The sequence below is a fragment of the Lissotriton helveticus genome, chromosome 10 (genome assembly GCF_964261635.1).
Source record: "Lissotriton helveticus chromosome 10, aLisHel1.1, whole genome shotgun sequence".
NCBI classification, from domain to species: Eukaryota; Metazoa; Chordata; class Amphibia; order Caudata; family Salamandridae; genus Lissotriton; species Lissotriton helveticus.
Genome location: NC_136071.1, coordinates 35475813 through 35498251, shown reverse-complemented (window position 1 = coordinate 35498251; position 22439 = coordinate 35475813). Strand labels below are relative to the sequence as shown.

The 22439-nt window shown below is 44.1% G+C and overlaps 1 protein-coding gene across 1 annotated transcript in view; it reads left to right on the top strand.

The window, feature by feature from the left end:
- PTPN18 (protein tyrosine phosphatase non-receptor type 18) overlaps positions 1 to 22439 on the top strand; it is a 329905-nt gene that overhangs the window by 253578 nt on the left and 53888 nt on the right. Inside the window, exon 12 of the mRNA XM_078664676.1 lies at positions 12061 to 12149. Within this exon, the coding sequence (XP_078520802.1) occupies positions 12061 to 12149 (89 nt within the window). The remainder of the gene's footprint in view (positions 1 to 12060; positions 12150 to 22439) is intronic.

The window sequence follows — 22439 nt, the reverse complement described above, 5'->3', positions numbered from 1 at the left end:
CGGTGGATGCGGGTCCTGACGTGTCTCTTTATGAGACCGGTAAGTTCGTACTGTTTTAGCAGTGCATCTAGTTTCTGTTCTAGTCAGTTCTGTTCTCGAGAAAATTCATGTATCCTGTTTTCAGTATTCCAGGTAGTATTTTGTCAAGACTGTTATTTTAAAATGTCATTCATGTATTTTAATGTCGTGGAATGAAAGTGGTGTAATTATCGTGTTCATTGTGTATTGTATTGTGTCTAGATTACAGTCCAGTCATGCCTTTGTTTTCCAAACTACGTCAGTTAAAAACTAGAAAAGGTCTGTTAGAAGAAGCAGTTCCTGTCCCGCCTAGGGACAGTCCAGGTCATTTTATGTATCAAAAGCATGGCATAAGTGCAATATTGTATCTAGATTTATGGGTGGAGTACACCAAAGAGTTAGAGGAAAAGTATAGATGGCCCGTATCAGGTACGTGGGATGCCGAGTGCATCATGCGAGTAGAAGAAGCATTATGGAAAAAGAAAGCCAGACAGTCACAGAAAGATGCCATCGAGTTATGGCGCAAAGAATCTCATAAAAGAACCGAAAAAGAAATCAGAAAGTCAGAATTAAGTAGAGAATCCATAGAAAGAGCCCAAGAAAGGGAATTAATCGAGATAGGTGAGCGAGTTAAAACCGAACAGTCAGACAGACAGAGGAATGCCCTCATTAAGGGTATGTATCCTCTTCTTGCCGAGGGCTTGCCAAAAGCAACCCCGGAGGCATCCAGTAATTTTCCGCCACCATTAGTTCCGACCAAGCTACGTCACAAACCGACCGCAGCTGATATTTTTCTCTCGTCCTATTTGGACGACACAGTCCCAGAATATGCAAATCCTGTTCCACCAGCTCCTGTAAATAATGTAAATCCTGCTCCTCCAGTTACCAGGGCACCTGTTGCAGTATCTGCTACGGTACCCCCGGTCCAGCCCACATTACAATTTCCCGCCGCGCCAGCACGAAGAGTATCAGTCGACGATTCTAGTTTAGGGGCCGCAGGAGGAGGTCCTCCTGGTACCCCGCCGCCACACCAACGTGTAACGTTAGTCGAGTTACATGAACGTGCGTTACAGCGTACGCCCAAATATAAGTCCGTTGCAGAAATCCGACGAGCTCTTACTGAATGCCGCTATGATCCAGTCACAGGCGATGATAGTACGGTTATATATTCCATACGTGTGAGACGGGTGACCGGGTATTTGGACACCCTACCGGATATGAAAGAAGATCTAGACAGAATATATCGTTTCATCCGTACAGGGGATGATCCAGAAAGTATTGGCGAAACCATGTCCCAAAGGAAAGCTGAGATCCAGCTCATGATATTAAAGTTTCTGATTAATTGTTTAATAAGGGAACAAGATTACCCGTCCAAAGATCCGACAGAAATGAGAACCCTGACAAGGTGGAGTGATAATATAGCCGAGGGTAAGCACAGAACCATCAGTAGTATAGAGAGTATGTACAAGAAAATTCGTAAGGAAATAATAAGGTTACATGAACAACGTAAAACAGCACAAGTAAGCGAGAAAGAGAATGACTCTCCTACAGAAGAGGTAGAGGACGAGAATACCGCCAGAATAGCGTATGTAGGTAGATCTAGATTTCCAGACCGCCATTCACGTTTGGAACACAAGAAAATCTTTCATCATCCAGCACCAGAACAAGGTTCTCTAGAACAAGTATTTCAAGCTACCGATCACATTTTGAAATCACGAATTGGTTATAGTGAGTTAAGTACTATGCATGAACAAGAACTAGCCCGATCAGCAGTCCGATGGACTACTGATTCTACCACTTTTCCAGACGAAATAGTGGCACAAATGTTTCTGAAACTGCCCCCAGCCGAGCAGCGACTGGTGGGTATGTATATGATTCAGCACCTCATCACATTGTATGAGGGTCAACATTCTGATCCAGGTCCGTTACATGATGTCCTGAACGAGTTACTCCAGTATAGATGGAAAGGTTTAGGTACCGATTTAATTAGTGTCATTCTAGAACAGCGTCATAAATATAGTATGTTTTTGAACCCGCATGTTGTTCACGTCTCACCTCCAGAAAGTAAACAGTTTTACATAGATAGACAGAATCCGTTACGAGAAGTACACCCAGTCAGGACAGCAGATGGTGAAATGCAACGAGTATTTGTTTACACCCCGATTACAAAGATGGAACTCTTAGAGATGAAGAAATTAATTCCCTGTCACGACAAAGATCCAGCAGGGTTCCACCGAGAGTTAAAGGACATGCTCCGTATGGGAGAATATACGTATCCAGATATTATTAAAATGCTAAAGGTCCTGTTGCCCGCAGGGGTATACGAAAAACTCAAGGAAAAAGAATGGGAGGTGGGAGAGAAAAAGATCGATTGGGCAGTTCTAGAAGCTGAAGATAAGATACGAGTACCAGGTACCGGTCTTGGAGAGAAATGTAAAGAATTACCAGAACTGTTAATACAAGTTTTGCCCAGATTGCTAGCCACTAAAAAGGAAGACTGGGATGCAATCTCAGCCTGTAAACAGAAACAAGACGAAGACACTAGTGATTTTTATTCTAGATTTGAAAAATGTTTCATTATAAACAGTGGATTGAAGATGAGTAGCGAGTCATACCCTCATCTTTTTGTTACTAAATTAGTCGAGAATTCAAGTCCACAAGTTAAGAATCGAGTTTTAAAAGTCGAAAGTACATGGCAAGCTAGTACCCCGTCCCAGATGTTACAGATGCTCCAGTACCACTAGAATAGAATCAGAGAAGAACAAGAACACGAGAGAAGACGTATGAAAGACACGAAAATGAAAGTACTAGTTGCACAATCTGTTCCACAAGACAGTCAGAAGAGGGGTCCGAATCAAGCCAGTCATCCTGCAGCTCCCGTTAAAGGGACATGTAATTATTGTAAACAGCCAGGTCATTTCATAAACGAGTGTGCAGTTCTGAAACATAATATAGCCACTGGTAAAACTAAAGAAAGACCACGTCCGCCTAGACAAGAACAAGTTTCACAGACTTCTCAGCCACAGAATGCACAACAGACAGTTCCAGCACCGCAGCCTATTGCTGCAACACAGCATGTTACACAGCAGATGTACCAGTATGCTCAGGCAGAGTATCCAGAGTACCAACAGTATTCATGAAACAGCCTAGAGAGGGAGGTAGGCTTGCCTCTCATCGAGATTCCTGTAGATCAAGAAGGTCCCTATATTCATAGTCAAGTATTAGGGAAAGACAGAAAGTTTCTGATTGATACAGGGGCAAGTAGGACTACTATAAGTCACGCCGAAGTTCCAGGGGCTCCGCTCTCAGGCTCTAGAAATGTTTCCCTTGGATTTTCAGGAAAGCCTATTGTAAACGAGATATCTAAGCCAGTTACTCTAGACGTAGGTCCATTGTCCCGTACTACTGATCTATTACTTACGAAGTCATGTCCAGAAAATCTGTTAGGCATTAAGACACTGAAAGAACTAGGTGCAGTTATTTGCTGTTCCCCAGAGGGAATACGTTTGTTTTTACGTGACTTCAAGGGTCACTATGTATTACGAGATTTTGATCCAAGATTGTCAAATGTTCCGCAGCATCTATGGGCGCAAGGTCCAACTGATGTTGGTTTCATGCAAATCACACCCCATCGTGTGACTCTCAAACACGGTGTAGTGTTACCACGAATCAGACAGTACAGATTACCACCTGAGGCTGTAGCAGCCTTATCCAAAATAATTGACGAGCTCATTGCTCAAGGAGTAGTTGTAGAGACTGACTCCAATGTATGTAATTCTCCGATTATTCCAGTCATGAAACGTACTGATCCAAATGCACCCCCAGTATATCGATTAGTGATTGACCTTCGAGAACTCAATAAATGTATTATTCCCCAGTACCCAGTTGTTCCAGATATTTCATCCCTGTTGACAGCCATTGATTCTGAGGCAATATTCTTTACCGTAATTGACCTCAAGAACGCGTTTTTCAGTGTCCCCATTCATCCAGACAGCCAGTACCTTTTCGGTTTTTGCTTAAATGGAAGGAGCTATAAATTCACACGAGCTCCTCAAGGTTTTACAGAAAGTCCTAGTATTTATAGTCAAGCACTTAAGAGACAACTAGACAACATTCACATGCCAGCTGACACTGCCCTGCTCCAGTATGTCGATGATCTACTGATTACAGCCCGTTCTGAACGTGCTTGCGAGGGAGCATCACTTACAGTCTTGTATTTCCTAGCCGAGATGGGGCACAAGGTGTCCCCTTCAAAGCTTCAATTCTGTGTCCAGCAAGTGATCTACTTAGGCCACTTACTGTCCAAGTGGGGTAGGCAGTTGACACCAGACCGTATCCAGTTAATAGCGAGTCTTCCTCAGCCCAAGACACAGAAGGAGGTACGTGCTTTTATCGGCCTTACTTCTTATTGCAGACAATGGATTCCTCAGTATGCATTTCTAGCTAAGCCACTGATACAGTTAACGACACAGGAGGCAGCCGTATCGACTGTCCTCCCTTGGACATCTGAACATACTCTTAGTTTCAATGAGCTAAAGAAAGCTCTATGCCAAGCTCCTGTTCTAGCTACACCGAACTACAGTAAGCCTTTTACACTTTTTGTTACAGAACGTGATGGTACAGCATTATCTGTTCTCACACAAGATCAAGCAGGACAATACAAGCCCTGTGCTTATTTTTCGAGCACATTAGATCCTGTAGCCCAGGCTTTGCCTGCGTGCCTCAAGTCAGTTGCAGCCACAGCACTAGCTATCAGACAAAGTGATCCCATAGTATTAGGACACTCTCTGACAGTACAAGTTCCACACTCCGTGGAAGTTCTTTTAAACCGAACACAGACTCAGCACTTGACAATTGCACGTTTGACAGATTATGAACTGACACTGTTCCAGCCACACATAGAAATCAGACGCTGCAACGTTCTAAATCCTGCTACACTGTTACCGTCAGTTAATTCAAATCCTGCCACACACGACTGTGTGGAAGTAGTTAATACTATGACTAAGCCAAGACAAGATCTGACAGACATTCCATTACCAGATCCTGACCTGACACTTTATGTGGATGGTTCATGTATGAGAACAAGTACAGGAGAACTAGTAGCCGCGTATGCAGTGACTACTGACACTGAAGTTATAGAAACACACCGTATTGACACCCTGTCTGCTCAAGCAGCAGAGCTAGTTGCTCTGACCCAAGCCTGCATACACGCCAAGAACCTGAAAGTCAATGTTTATACAGATTCACGCTACGCATTTGGAGTCGTACACGACTTTGGAGTGCTCTGGCAGGAGAGAGGTTTCATGACTTCTCATGGAACCAAGATTCAGCATGGTCTCCTTATTCAAGCTCTGTTAGATGCTATACACTTACCGACATCCATTGCCATCATGAAATGCAAAGCACACACGAAAGTTACAGACACTATTTCCCAGGGTAATGATCTAGCAGATCGCACAGCCAAGCTTACAGCACAGACACCAGATATACCAGTTAACAAGACACCGACATCCATTCTAGAACAGACTACTTGTATGACAGTTAAGGACCCCACTCAAGATGTCATAGATATCCAGTTACATGCTACTCCCGATGAAATCAAGAAATGGTCCGAACAAGGAGGGGTCCAGACAGATCAGGGATGGGTAACGAAGGGGAAAGCCACATGGTTTCTCCCCGACTCTATGGTTCAAGTCATTATCAATACCGCACATAGTCCAGCACACTTAGGAGAAAAAGCCATGTTAGACAGTATCCAGAACATTTGGTTCAACAAGCATTTACGAGCTGCAGCCAAGCAGAAAGTCCGTACCTGTATGATATGTTGCCAGTTCAATCCAGGTAAAAGTGTCCCGGTGGAACAAGGTGGATTCCAGCCCCCTGACCACCCTTTTGAAGTCCTCCAGATGGATTATATTCAGATGGAGCGATGTCGAGGTTTCAAGTATGTCCTTGTAGTTGTATGCGCTTTGTCCAGGTGGACAGAGGCATATCCAGTTCCAGATTACACAGCCGCGACCACTGCCAAGCAGTTGGTTCGTGAATTCTTCCCCCGCTATGGACTCCCAAGGGTCGTATATTCTGATAACGGCCAGCCATTCTCATCTGAAATGATGAAACACGTTTCCCTGTTGTTAGGGTACCAGTGGAAGTTCCATTGTGTACGCCATCCTGAAGCAGCCGGTCTGGTAGAGAGACATAACCAGACCCTGAAAATCCGTATTGCCAAAGTCTGTAAAGAGAAAGGTGTGGACTGGCTAGTAGCTCTGCCAGTCGCTCTGTTTTATATGCGCATGGTCGCACATTCCAGATCAGGTCTGTCCCCGTACGAGGTCGTTTTTGGCCGCCCCCCTAATATGTGGGGTACACCTAGACCCCGAAGTATTACAGATGTTTCAAGTAATATGCTGACAGATTACCTAGCTTCCTTGATGTCTGCCCTACACTCTTGTCGTTCACAGGTTGCCGCCGCATTTCCAGACAATACCGAGGTGGCACCGCATGAAATCGTTCCCGGAAGTCTGGTTCTTGTAAGGAACTTTGATCGTTCAAGTCCGCTGGAGCCTCGCTGGAAGGAGCCAAAGCAGGTCCTCCTGGCCACCCGTACTGCCGTCAAGCTGGAAGGCAGGAAGGGGTGGGTCCATCTGTCTCATGTAAAGAAATTTTATGGACTAAAGACTGTTTCCAAGAACATTTCCGAGGATTTTAAAGACTGCCAAAGTACTATTCTCAAGGACTGTCCCGCAAAAAACAATGATACAAAACCCTCCCTGTTAGAGAAAACTCCGCAACAGGAGTATAAGTCGAAATTAAGGTCTAGTAAAATAAGTCAGCCAGTTTGATTGTCTAAGTCCTCCCCTAGGTGAAACGGTTAGACCGGTTTCTGACATGTATAAAATAGACCCCCATAGAGAGAGAGTTAGTGAGAACTCTAAAAGTTGCATTATTATTTTATGTTTCCTGCTATATCTCAGCCTTATGATTACCTGCACGAGTTATGCATTTTATTTATGTTTTCCAATTTCTCATGTAAATAAGTCTTCTAATACTACAGTAGAGCATACGTTTAGTGATCTGCCTCCTCATGAACTCTCTTATCGTCTTGCTATGCGAAATAATTCCTTTATCCGCATGTTACATTATTCACACCAGACCAGCAATGCCACTAATTGTTGGGTGTGTGGTCGACTCCCCCCTTTCCAGATACCGAAGGGAGTTCTGCCACTATTCCCTTATCCATTTTCACATACTGGTTCGTGTGGAGCATGGTCCACGTTAACGTCATCCTCAACTGATATGTCCTTTCTTAACAGTACATGTTTTCCAGGCAAGCAAGGTTTTCCCCACAGAACAGGGTTAGATCTAGAAAATGAAGTTTATAATTTGGGTAATTATTCTTCGAATTTTATGGTCTTGAATGTTCAGTCTGATACTACTCCAGTCTTACCTGCTATGTCAGTATTACCAGTCAAAGGCGAATTATGTGTCAGAAATAATGGTTCCGTACATGTAGGACATAGTGATTGTACTACTATTGTCAAGTATAGTGACAGCAGGAAATCTATTTTCAAAGCTTCACGTCATTCTTATTTTGTTTGTGGTCAGACCGCATATGTTCGTCTGCCCCTCGATTGGGAGGGAACCTGTTACATTGCATTCCTTCTGCCACCAGTTTTTCTAGCCCCACCTGACTATCATAGGAATTCCCACCTAGTACATACTAGACACAAGAGAGACCTCCCGATTGTCGATTATACTGAAACTGCTCTAGAACAATACATAGATATCAATAAAGGTGTCTTCCCCTACTTAGGTACTGTCGTGAATAGTAAACTGATACGTAGATTAACCAGAACACTTGAAGCAGTAGTGATTGAGACTACCTCTGCTCTAGGGAACTTAACCGAAGAGCAATCTTTTATGAGAATTGTCGTGCTCCAGAATCGTCTCGTCCTTGACGTCATACTGGCCGATAGGGGCGGGGCATGTAGAGTCATCGGATCTAGTTGCTGCATTTTCATTCCTAATAACGCGCCGTCTGTTTATTCAGCTATAACCAGACTGCATAAAATTGCCCATCTGTTACACCAAAATCCAGGCACCTGGACATGGTCCGGTTGGTTCTGGAATATAATTTCCACCTGGGGATGGAAAGTGTTGTCCTTTCTAGGTATTACAGTAGCGATCATATTCAGTTGCTGCCTCTGTATACAATGTGGCCCTGCGATTTGCGGCATTTGTGCTACCTCTTGTATTCCTAGTCCCAAGTCCCGTTCTAAATCCAGTTCCAAGAAAATTCGAGACGAGCAAATGATACTATATGAAATGATAGATGGTATCATGAATATTGATGTTTCCTGATGGAAACGTAGTGACAAGGAGGGAATGTGGAAAAGTAAATTTTGCCATGTTCTGTGTCCCTACGTGTTCCCCATCCTATGTTGTATGTGCATGATTAATATGCATATGTATTCCCCATGATCGATTAAAGACGCAATTACAGTTGTGTCCATCTCTAGTATGCCAGTTTCCAGTTCTCGTGAAAGCTACGAGTATTAGGCCTATGTAAAAGTTACGTTGCCACGTTTCTCAGTGTGCACGTTATTTCATTGTAAAGTCCCCGTTTCTAGGCCTCAAAAGGGCCCGGACACCAGATTCAGCTCCTGTCTCCTGAGCCCTCGCTGAGGAGCGATACAGCCCCCACCTGTATCCCTGACCCTTCACTTACTTCCTGCCTCACAGTGCCCGGCTCGGCCTGGCTCTGCCTGCCAGTCTGCCAAGAGTATGTTATGATTCTAGTTATCAGTCCAGCCCTCCTTCTCTGCATTCCTAAAGCTACTGAATCGCATCAATAGTTTCCGTCATCGTCTAGCCTTTACGTCTCCATGTAAGAGAAATACTGTATTTATGGTCATTTAATATTCTTCAACAAGCACTACATGTAGAATAATGCATGCATCAGTCTTAGAATCTGTTAGCCTTTACCCCGATAACTTTTGGATTCTATCAACATGTTCTCTAAACATCAGATACTAGATAGTGTTTAGGTACATGTCGCCCTGACTCTCCAGACTTCAGTCTCTGCTCCTAGCGCAGAAGTCATAGCCCCCAGCTTCTCCTAGTAACACGTCATTGTCAGTTTACGCGCACCACTAGGTTAGAGGTCCCGGCTCCTCAGGTAGCCCCCTCCATGTTTCCGCCCCATTTTATGACATATTCTGTTACGTTTACATCACATGTCTATGTATACGCCTCCTGTTACACCTACTTTCACCCTTATCTTTCGCGACTGCTATTGACCACACCCACTGCTCCGCCTATTGTATGTACTGTAATGCAACTGTTTTAGTATATATGCTTGTGCACTGTTATTAAATGTTACGCCGATTCCGATCCTGCCCCCGGCAGCGCTGCCATCCTAGTCCTGTGCAGGTTGTCCTGTTCCTGTCCTTTATGCTGTATTAAAACCTGCAAACTCCTACTACCTCGAATCTTGACTCTTATTTATTGAGCTATCTGTTATTACTATATCCAGTCAAAAATAGATCCGGTATTATTTATTTATATACCACAGTGGGCTGATTTTATTGGCTGGTGGGCTGGTTTTTATTGTTAATATTTCTGATATTGCCAACATTGCATGCTGCAAGCACAAATAGACTAGTCTTCATACCTTGAACAACACCTCCTACTGTTCAAAATGTCTTTGCATTACAGTTTGTGCATGGTGATGGAACTTCACATACGAGGCAAATTGAAAATGTGCATGGTGGTGGAACTTCACCTATAGTGCAATGTAGAAATGTGCATGGTGATGGAACTTTACATATAGTGCAATGTAGAAATGTGCATGGTGATGGAACTTTACATATAGTGCAATGTAGAAATGTGCATGGTGATGGAACTTTACATATAGTGCAATGTAGAAATGTGCATGGTGATGGAACTTTACATATAGTGCAAGGTGAAAATATGAATGATGATGGAACTTTACATATAGTGCAATGTGAAAATGAAAATGGTAAATAAAGGCCAATGTAAAAAAAATGTGCATGGTGATGGAACTTCACATACGAGGCAAATTGAAAATGTGCATGGTGGTGGAACTTCACATATAGTGCAATGTAGAAATGTGCATGGTGATGGAACTTTACATATAGGGCAATGTAGAAATGTGTGTGGTGATGGAACTTTACATATAGTGCAATGTGAAAATATGAATGATGATGGATCTTTACATATAGGGTAATGCAGAAATATACATTGTGATGGAACTTTACATATGGGCAATGTGGGTAAGAGCATGGTGATGGAACTTTACATTTAGTGCAATGTGAAAATGTACATGATGATGGAACTTTACATTTAGTGCAATGTGTAAATGTACAAGTTGATGGAACTTTACAAATAGGGCAATGTAGAAATGTGCATGGTGATGGAAGTTTACATTGAGTGCAATGTGAAAATGTACATCATGATGGAACTTTACATTTAGTGCAATGTGTAAATGTACAAGTTGATGGAACTTTACAAATAGGGCAATGTAGAAATGTGCATGGTGATGGAAGTTTACATTGAGTGCAATGTATATATAGGCATGGTGATTGAACATTATTAATAGGGCAATGCAGAAATGTGCATGGTAATAGAACTTTACATATAAGGTGCAGTGAATATGTGCATGGGGAGGGAACTTTACAAATGGGGCAATGTGAAAATGTGCATGGTGATGGAACTTTACAAATAGGGCAATATAGGATATGTGCATGTTGATTTACATATAGGGCAAGCAAGTGAATACCTGCACTTTTTTGGATTTGGAAGGCTGAGTGCCTGCACTTCTATGATTTGGAAGGCTGAATACCTGCACTTTTTTTATTTGGAAGGCTCAGTGCCTGTACTTTTTGATTTTAAAAGGCTTGAGTACCTGTACGTCTCAGCAGAGATGCAATACTATTATTGGGCGAGTACTGGTTCTTCTCTGTATCAAGCAGGTACTCTGCTATAGTGAGTACCTGCACTTCTAGGTTTGCATCTCCAGCGCTGAGTAAGAACCAGTGAGTGTGGCGACCCCTGAGTTGCTGCGGAGCATAAGGTATTAAACAGGCAGCAACAAACTCACACTGTCGATTCATTCATGCGCTAGGTCAATCACCAATTCATCCATCCAGTCACTTGGTCATCCATCCATTCATCCACACACTTATTTTCGCACCCAACCACTCACCCATCCACACTATGGGCCCGATTCACAGAACTAACTTAAGACAAAAGCCTAAACTTACTACCATTTTGATATTCACAGAAGGCACTTACTCATTTCGGTATTCACAGAAGTTAGGAGTCCTAACTTTAGGACTCCTAAATGCCTTCGTGAATACCGAAAGTCTTAAAAATAGGATTTTTCTCAGTTTAGGAGTACTAACTTTACTACTCCTAAACTGAGCAAAATCCTAACTTTAAGACTTTCGGTATTCACGAAGGCATTTAGGAGTCCTAAAGTTAGGACTCCTAACTTCTGTGAATACCAAAATGAGTAAGTGCCTTCTGTGAATACCAAAATGAGTAAGTGCCTTCTGTGAATACCAAAATGGTAGTAAGTTTAGGATTTTGTCTTAAGTTAGTTCTGTGAATCAGGCCCACAATTAATAAAGAAGCACTTTCAATTATAAAAAAACAGACCTATTGGCCTTGTCAGGGCTTGTTGTTAGAGTTAATTTCTCCTTATTAAAATGAAAATTGCTGCCATGAGTCTGGGCGCGGTTCGCGCTGAACAAAAACAGGAAATAAATATTCTAGAACGTCACAATATATGTGTTTATTGTCTGCCGGGGTATGGACTCTCTTTAGACAGATGGTGCGGTCATCTCCAGGCCTCCGGGCCTCAAGGGGTTAAGAGCGCCGCCCAGGGGGTGAAAAGCAGAAGTGGGCAGGGGCATCACTTCCTGAACGCGCGCGGGGCAGGAAGCACTGACTGTCTTGTGATGCTGCTGACTGACAGACAGACTGACATTGAGCTGCTTGTGTCCTCCCTGTGCACAGAGCAAGAGCGCCCAGCTGTACGATGACGTGGGCTCACTGAAGGCCGAGCTGCGGACCCTGCCCCCGGCCAAGAGGGGGAGCTACTCCAGGTAAGGGCAGAGGTCTACTCTGGGGGGGGGAGGGGTCATTGTGGGGGCAGCAGCGCAGCCAGTGCCTCGTGGGCCCTGGTGCAAGCAAGGAGATGCCACCTTGGCTGCTGTGGGAGTGATAGAATAAAGCAATGATCAGGGTTCAGTGGACCCTCTGGCTTTTAGGCCTCGGTGCCACTGCACCTGCTGCACCAATGGAAGCTACGTCTCTGTGGTGGGCTCAGGACAAGGGTCCCCCCCCCCCCCCCCGACACAGCAGGCACAACACCCACAGCCAAGCTTCTGTCTCACAGCCACACACACACAGCAGGTACAACACACAGACAAACACACACAGCCAAGCTTCTGTCTCACAGCCACACACACACACACAGCAGGTACAACACACAGACAAACACACACAGCCAAGCTTCTGTCTCACAGACACACATACACATAGCAGGTACAACACACGCACAGCCAAGCTTCTGTCTCAGACACACACACAGCAGATACAACACACACACACAGCCAAGCTTCTGTCTCACAGACACACACACACACACACAGCAGTTACAACACACACAAACACACACACAGCCAAGCTTCTGTCTCACAGACACACGCACACAGCAGATACAACACACACACACACAGCCAAGCTTCTGTCTCACAGACACACACACACCAGATACAACACACACAAACACAGCCAAGCTTCTGTCTCACAGACACACACACACACAGCAGATACAACACACACAAACACACACACAGCCAAGCTTCTGTCTCACAGACACACGCACACAGCAGATACAACACACACACACACACAGCCAAGCTTCTGTCTCACAGACTCACACACACAGCAGGTACAACACACAGACACAGTCAAGCTTCTGTCTCATAGACACACACAGCAGATACAACACACACAAAAACACACACAGCCAAGCTTCTGTCTCACAGGCACACACACACACACAACAGGTACAACACACACACAAAACCACACACAGCCAAGCTTCTGTCTCACAGGCACACACACACAACAGGTACAACACACACACAAACACTCACACAGCCAAGCTTCTCCCACACTGACACATACACACACAGGATAAGGGCCCTTCAGACACAAAAGGTGCATCAGCACGAAAATACCTACACAGAGTAGGTACAACAAACACACGGCACCTATAACATCATGTGACAACACCTGCAAGCCTCTCTATCACACACCCAATGCACACAAGATGCAGCCGTGCAAGCCTCTCTATCACACACCACATACACACAAGATGCAGCAGTGCAAGCCTCTCTCATACACCCACAGAGGCGTAATGCAGGTCTAAGCACAATGATTATCTGTGATAAATGTGAGACTAAAGGCCCCTCATCACATTCTGCAAGGGGGTCCCCTTCATTTTGTGTTACGCCACTGCACACACACAGAGCAGGTACAGCAGCACAAGCTTCCCTCTCACACAGAGCAATACAGCGGCAGCAGCTACGCGAGGCACCATAACATCAAGAACGGGGTGAGCACAAGCTCCTGAAGAACAAGCTTCCCTCACACACAGAACAGTACAGCGTCTGTAGCTAGGCAAGCTTCCCTCACACACGGAACAATACAGAGGCTGTAGCCAGACAAGCTTCCCTCACACACAGAACAGTACAGTGGCTGTAGCTAGGCAAGCTTTCCTCACACACAGAGCAGTACAGTGGCTGTAGCTAGGCAAGCTTCCCTCACACACGGAACAATACAGAGGCTGTAGCCAGACAAGCTTCCCTCACACACAGAACAGTACAGTGGCTGTAGCTAGGCAAGCTTTCCTCACACACAGAACAGTACAGCGGCTGTAGCTAGGCAAGCTTCCCTCACACACGGAACAATACAGAGGCTGTAGCCAGACAAGCTCCCTCGCACACAGAACAATACAGAGGCTGTAGCTAGGCAAGCTTCCCTCACACACAGAACAATACAGAGGCTGTAGCCAGACAAGTTTTCCGCACACACAGAACAATACAGAGGCTGTAGCTAGGCAAGCTTCCCTCACACACAGAACAGTACAGCGGCTGTAGCTGGGCAAGCTTCCCTCACACACGGAACAATACAGAGGCTGTAGCCAGACAAGCTTCCCTCACACACAGAACAGTACAGTGGCTGTAGCTAGGCAAGCTTTCCTCACACACAGAACAGTACAGCGGCTGTAGCTAGGCAAGCTTCCCTCACACACGGAACAATACAGAGGCTGTAGCCAGACAAGCTCCCTCGCACACAGAACAATACAGAGGCTGTAGCTAGGCAAGCTTCCCTCACACACAGAACAATACAGAGGCTGTAGCCAGACAAGTTTTCCGCACACACAGAACAATACAGAGGCTGTAGCTAGGCAAGCTTCCCTCACACACAGAACAGTACAGCGGCTGTAGCTGGGCAAGCTTCCCTCACACACGGAACAATACAGAGGCTGAAGCCAGACAAGCTCCCTCGCACACAGAACAATACAGAGGCTGTAGCTAGGCAAGCTTCCCTCACACACAGAACAATACAGAGGCTGTAGCTAGGCAAGCTTCCCTCACACACAGAACAATACAGAGGCTGTAGCTAGGCAAGCTTCCCTCACACACAGAATACAGCGGCTGTAGCTGGGCAAGCTTCCCGCACACACAGAACAATACAGAGGCTGTAGCTAGGCAAGCTTCCCTCACACACAGAACAATACAGCGGCTGTAGCTGGGCAAGCTTCCCTCACACACAGAACAGTACAGCGGCTGTAGCTAGGCAAGCTTCCCTCACACACGGAACAATACAGAGGCTGTAGTCAGACAAGCTTCCCTCACACAGAGAACAATACAGAGGCTGTAGTCAGACAAGCTTCCCTCACACACAGAACAATACAGAGGCTGTAGCCAGACAAGCTTCCCCTCACACAGAACAATACAGCGGCTGTAGCTAGGCAAACTTCCCGAACACAGAGAACAATAAGGCGGCAGCAGCTAAGTGAGGCACCATAACATCAAGAACGGGGAGAGCACAAGCTACTGAAGAGCAAGCTTCCCTCACACACAGAACAATACAGCAGCTGTAGCTAGGCAAGCTTCCCTAACACACAGAACAATACACAGGCTGTAGCTAGGCAAGCTTCCCTAAGACACAGAACAATACAGCGGCTGTAGCTAGGCAAGCTTCCCTCACACACAGAACAATACAGAGGCTGTAGCTAGGCAAGCTTCCCTAACACACACAACAATACAGCGGCTGTAGCTGGTCAAGCTTCCCTCATACACAGAACAATACAGAGGCTGTAGCTAGGCAAGCTTCCCTCACACACAGAAGAATACAGCGGCTGTAGCTAGGCAAGCTTCACTCACACACAGAATAATACAGAGGCTGTAGCTAGGCAATCTTCCCTCACGCATAGAACAATACAGCAGCAGCTAAGGGAGGCACCATAACATCAAGAACGGGGAGAGCACAAGCTACTAAAGAGCAAGCTTCCCTCACACACCTGCATCTAGACAAGCTTCCCTCACACACCGTACAATACAGCAGCAGGTAGGCAAGGCACTATATCATCCAGAACAGGTAGATCGTGAGCTAAAAAAGTAAGCTTCCCCCACACAGCTATAGCTAGGCAATCTTCCCTCACACACAGAACACTACACGGCAGCTAAGCTAGGCACCATAACATCCAGAACAGGAAGAGCACGAGCTTCCCTCACCCACATAGAACTGAGAAAGGGAACTGGCACGTATCCCCCACACATAGGAGGGGTACAACCGACAGCAGGGTCACAAGCTTATGACACATTCTGAACAGAGAAAGCAGACAACAGCGGTGCAGCCTTCCTCACTAACCACAGGCGTAAGTACTCAAAGAACCAGTACAGCATAGAAAGCAGCAGTGCAATATTCCACACACACACATAATTACACACATACCCAGTACAGCAGCAATGTAACATTGAACACACTGACAGACCAGGTGCAGCACAGGCAGCATCAGTGCAGCCTTCCTCACTAACCACAGGCATAAGTACACTAAGACTCAGTACAGCATAGAAAGCAGCAGTGCAACATTCCACAGACACACATAGAACAGGCACAGAACAGATAGCAGCAGTAAAACCTTCCTACACCAACCACACACATAAGCCTACATAGGTTGAACTGCAGGGTTTTCGTTGTTATGAGCTGGTTTTCTGAATTAGGCGCCTTGACGCCCATTGGGCTAAGTTTGCGCACAATAAGATTCCTTTATTATTATTATTATTATGCCCAGCACAACACAAACAGCAGCAGTGCAATACTGAACACACACGCAGACCAGGTACAGCACAGGCAGCAGCAGTGTAACATTGCACATACAAAAAAGGTAGAGCACAGGCAGCAGCAGTGCAACATTACACACACAGATGCAACAGAGGCTGCAGTAGAAGTGCAACATTCCACACAGACATGCACAAACACTGACAGAACAGATACAGCGCAGGCAGCAGAAGTGCAACATTCTGCCCACACAGAACATGTACAGCACAGGCAGTGTTTGTAGTTCCTATGAAACCTATACATGATCTGTGCGTTCGGACAGCGTACACTGTAGCATTAGTGTCGGACTGATTCTGAACACCCCCAACGAGTATGTTGGCCTTTTGTACCAGCTAGCTCACAGTGCCACTAGAATCTCCTGTTACCAAGGAGAGAATAGTTCTTGGCAACCATCAAACACGACAACCCTGATCCCTCAGGACTATGGATACAATATACCACTTTACTCTTACTTAGTCTGTTTTAGAGAGATACACAGAATGAACACGCTGGGCGTTTTCAATAATTATTTATTGAACAGTTGTTATTCTGGTGTAAAACAGATGAGTTGCCGTGAAGTCGGTGAAGACGTGGTTACGTGTGGGTTCTCCGCGATGAATGGGGGTGACTGCAGCTCGACGGTGGTGTGACTGTGGCTTTGACTAGTCATCGTACGGTTCCTGTGTGGGTTTCCTAGAGGGTCTCTGCGAAGCTATTTTGTTCTCTATTATGATTATGAAAATTGTCAGATACACTTCACTGAAAAGGATGGTCAGGCCAACAATGAATTCAACATTTTCCAGAGCGGCAGCTGAAAATGGCCCTTTTTCGATTTATGATTTTAAGTAAAATGTCACTATTGGAAAAGAAGAGCTATCCTTCAACCCACAGGGAACCTTGGTAATTAATGAATATTGAAAACAGTGGTTCTCTCTCAAAGGTATCGGCAAACATCCTTTACGACGCAACTTTTACCACGCAGTGCCTTTACAACGCAGGTTTTTCAACGCAAGTCATTACAACGAATTGCGCTGGGGGGCGCTCTAGGATAGGTAATAGTTTAATTTACTATCCAACACCTTCCCTACTATCCACGGGGACTGGAGTTGGAATAGTAAATTAAACTATTTACTATCCAGCACCCCCCAACGCAAGTCGTTTTAACGACTTGCGTTGAAAAACCTGCGTTGTAAAAGCATGCATTGTAACAACGTACATCCAAAGGTATCATTTAGTGCAAACTTTTCGCAATACAGCGCCCAGACGCTGTCGGCACTTAATGTAACCCATAGCAGAAGAAACACAAAATGAACACCATTAAAAAAATTACGAAAATATATTCAAGACTTACATTTCAAGCAAACAAACAGTAGACAAACCCATAGTATTCTGGTGAATTGTGACCTCAGTGCAGTGCACAAAAAGAACCACAACCCAGACGAGTGCAAAAGACGTAAGAGTAAAATACAGTGCTTTTCTTGTGTGTTTCTCAGCAAAGAACAGTCTCTGATTTTCAATTATTGTTGTATAGTTAGCTTGTTGTGTTGTTGTCGATGAATGGATGTGTGGGTCTGCTCAGGACAGAAGCTTCACCGGGGTATCTGAAATAGTTACTGAGTGTGTAACTTATCATAAGGGGAAATGGTGCACAATGATTCACTGCTCATATGTGTTGCAACTAACTGTCTCCTGTGCCACAGTGGACGAGGTCACAGTGGTTCACCAAATACAAGTGGGCAACAGTGCAAGGAATTCAATCATACCCACACAGAGGTGTCCATGTGCCTAAAATAGAAAAAGCAACCATTTAGCTGCAAAGTGTATGTGGTAAGGCGGGGGAGTAACCAGTAGAGTAAACAAACTCACCCCTAAGTTGGGATAAGAGGACCCTGGGAGAATGCACCTTCTGTGGGTGGGAGCTGGGTCACTGCTTTGCCTAGGAATATTTCCCTGCCATCAGGGCCGGACTGGCTGTAGCGGGCACTGGGCATTTTCCCGGTGGGCCGGAAGGGATGGGGGCTGGTTTTCAAGCGATGGGGGCTGGTTTTGCAACAGTGCTGCAATATGGGCCCCCTGTAACAAACCTTTATTTAAAACAGGGGGTAACCCAATTAACCCTAAGGCACCTGGGTAGGGACATACAACTCGCAAAATAAACAATGCTTCGAGATAGATAAGTATACTGAACAGTAGGATGAAGAGAAACCTAATTTAACTCTTCCTATAGATATAAATCTATTTTCCATTTAAGTATCTTTATTAGTTTTTTTTCTCCAAATTTACAAACCCCTCTCTCCCCCCCCCCCCCCCAAGTCAGACAAGTTCAACAAGAATATTTCACATATAAACACAGAGAATAAATCATACATTAATGGCTAAATAGGTAAATAGGTTAATCAACCAGCCAAGACATTTCCAGTCTATTTGGGTGGATACAAACAGCATCTAAATAATTATTAATTTAAAAAAAAATTACAACCATAACAAATTAAATGTTGGCAGTTCTTAGATCACGCTGGTTATGGCCTTATGTTACAGAGAATTACCTTGGGATTGAGACCACTCAATTAAGGGATTCCAGATTTTTAAGTTAAATATAGCTAACAATCTAGAGAACCACTGTTGAAAAGATGGTGGGTTAGGGTCTAGCCAGGCGGAGGCGATACAGATTCTTAAGACCGCCATTGCGATAAATACTAATTCGTGTCCAGGGGATGGTTCTGCGAGACTAGTCGCCCCAAGCAAAATCATTTGATTAGAAAGGGTTATTCTGGTTTTTAGAACATCAGTTAGAAATCGTTCAATGTTCAATTTTAAAGAGGATAGGCTTGCACAGGAGGAAAATATATGTATGCTGTCTGCATTAGATAAAGTACATCTAAAACAACATGTACCCCTCCTACTTCCCCATTTGGCAATTCTATCAGGGGTATAATACATTAAAAAAAGCAGGTTTTATAAAACTGTGTTTGCAGTTTAGTTGACATAAGGATAGTTTGGCATAAATCATATGCATAATTAAATTCTTCTATGCTGATTGCTAATTTCCCCTGCCACTTCTGTGCTGTTTTCTCAAGATTGTTCGGAAGGAGGGATAGCAGGTGAGAATATATCTCGCCAATTGTGAATTTTTTGGTTCTTTTTAAGGTTTCTGCTGTCGGTATTTTATCAAATAGGGTATTTTCCCTAATCCTTCGTGTTAAAAAGTCTCTGATTTGCAGATATTTAAAAAAAATCCCTCCACTCCAAGTGATATATTTCCCTCAAGGTTTCAAAAGAGTGTAACCCTTCATTTGAAATAAGACATCCAAAATGTGTAATTCCTGCCATATTCCATCTATCAATACAGGCATCTCTGAATATTTCAGGGAGGGCCGGATTGTTGCTTAGAGGAGAGTAAAGCGAGAGTCATCCTATACCCAGTAATTTCCTCACAGCTTTCCATGCTTTAAATCCTCCCAATAAGGTTTTTAGGCGGACCTTTTTGTGGTAGCTATCATAGAGAAATCGCCACATATAGCCTTTGCTCTTATTACCTAATACCAGCTGGTGGATCGATGGTTGGTCTTCCCCTGAGACTGTCTCATTATCATCTAATGGAAAGAAGAGTTCATGATTATATGAAAGCATACAAGCCCAATAATATAGCTTAAGATTAGGAAGGGCTAAGCCTCCTTTTTCTTTAGGGAGAGTCAAGAGCTTGTAGGCTTTTCGAGGTTGTGAATAAGACCAAATAAAACTAGAGAAAGTACGCTCCATCAGTTTAAACCAATATTCAGAAATTTCCAGATTAATTGCTCTGAACATATAGAGCAATTTAGGGAAGTAAACCATTTTTAGTGCATTTACACGACCAATCAAAGATAGGTGCAGGTTATTCAAACAGTGAAGATCTTTCTGCATTTTATCTAGCAGGGGACTGAAGTTTAATTCGACCACTGTATCGAGTTTAGAAGAGATACATACCCCTAGGTAGGTTGCTTTTGTTGTCACACGGGGAGCCACCATTGTGCATTTGTCGTTTAGGATTACTTGGGTTTTGCTCTGGTTGAGTGCATAGCCGGCCATTTTTGCCAAAGTTTTTAGCCTCAGTTTCAATTATAGGTAAGGCTAATGCCGGATCTGATGTCACAATGGCGATGTCATCGGCATAGGCAAGAGTTTTAGTCATATAACCTTGGGTCAGAATAGGGATAATCCCAGCATTAGATTCCAGACTGCGAATAAAGGGATCAATGTAGATAGCAAACAGCAATGGGGAGCATGGGCATCCCTGTCGAGTGCCCCTTGATATTTGAAATTCATTAGAGAGATTGCCATTTACCATCACTACAGCTTTAGGGTCAGTATATAGTTTTTGTACAGCCTGAATAAATCTATTTTCATGTAACTTACATTTATTTCAAATATCCATAGTCAATGATCAAACAATCTGTGTATTAGATTCTAGGTTCTTTGAATTGTATTTATTTCATATGTTTCTATGCAAAAAATCATCTTTTTATATTTTCAAAATACGCATACATAAAAACATTTTAACACCATATATATACACATATTTACATTTGTACATATAACACAAAAACAGATGTATTACTGTTTTCTTGCTCTCTTCGCCCTTATTTTCAATGGGGATGCACCTCACTTATATTAAACAATGTGCATTCCCTTGCAAATTAGATCACCATCTTGGAGTTGCCTAGAGGTTTCATAAATTCAAACCACTATCTTTTTTTAGGTACTCCCAATTTATTCTATATTGTTTCAGTTTTTTATGGTGTCTTAAAACCTCTGTAACAAACCCAGCAGCAGTGCTGCTTCTTGCTAGCACCCATACCCCACTTCCCAGACCCCCACGCCCCCTCCGGGGGGCGGTGCAGCCGAATTGTCAGGGCTGGTTTGTGTTCCCAGTCCAGCCCAGCCTGCCAGTTATAGACAGGCCTTTAGACAGCTGTGGGCTTCCTGTTATAACATGCAGGGAGGTAGAGCAGGCGATCAGGAAGTTTGCCCCCCTCAAAGCACCGGGCATTGATAAAATCCCCGGGGATTTCTTTTTGTCCGAGATCGATGTCTGGGCACCATATCTTACTGCCGTGTTTAATGCTTTTTTTAATGGCCTAGAAGACATGATCACGGCCCTGATTAAACCTCTTATGTCAAAAATTGACAGACTAACATCCCTAATAAACAACAAAGGGGTGTGCCTTACTAGGCAAATGGGACATGACGGTACATTATCCAAAGCGGGACAAGACGGGGGCACGGTTAACAAGACATCAAAAGATAAGGGACCATTAGTAAATGAACCTACTGCAAATAGATCACAGAAAGTAAGGCAAATGAACACCCCAACAGCAGAAAAAGCCCCCATACTCCTTAACCCCTGCACCTCTAGTGCCACTCCTAGTGCCACCCCACAGGTCCAAGCAGAACAAGGCAAAGGAACCCTTCAAATTTCAACTGATAAAACAGACCAAACCTTAAAAGAAAAGATCATTACAAACCCCCCTCCAGTAAAAAACGCACCTGAAAAAATAAGATTGACTCGATTCAGGACACTCAACCTTCCACCTGATGCATTGCCCTTTGTGGTTGTATTGATAGGAGTTCCACCCCTGAAAGAGGGAAAAAGGGAAACGGACTCTGAACTAAGAAACAAATGTGCACAATGGCTGCAGGTAAATAGACCCCTACCCCCAAACATCTGTGGTGAAATACTTGCAGTAAGAAGAGGGGAGTGGATCGGGAGAGGAATAAAAACAATAGCAGGGGATATAATAACAATTAATTTCAGAGATATTGCTGCAGTAAACTACATATGTAACGCATTTCCCAGCAGATCTCACACACAAATACACCCTTTACATTTAATATATTTTTATCTAAATATACCCCAAAGACCAATGCAGGTAAATAGAACACCCATGGGTAGGGTTCAGCAGCTGGAACCACAGCATAGATTTCCCCAATGGCAAATGCCTTATCAAGGCATCCCA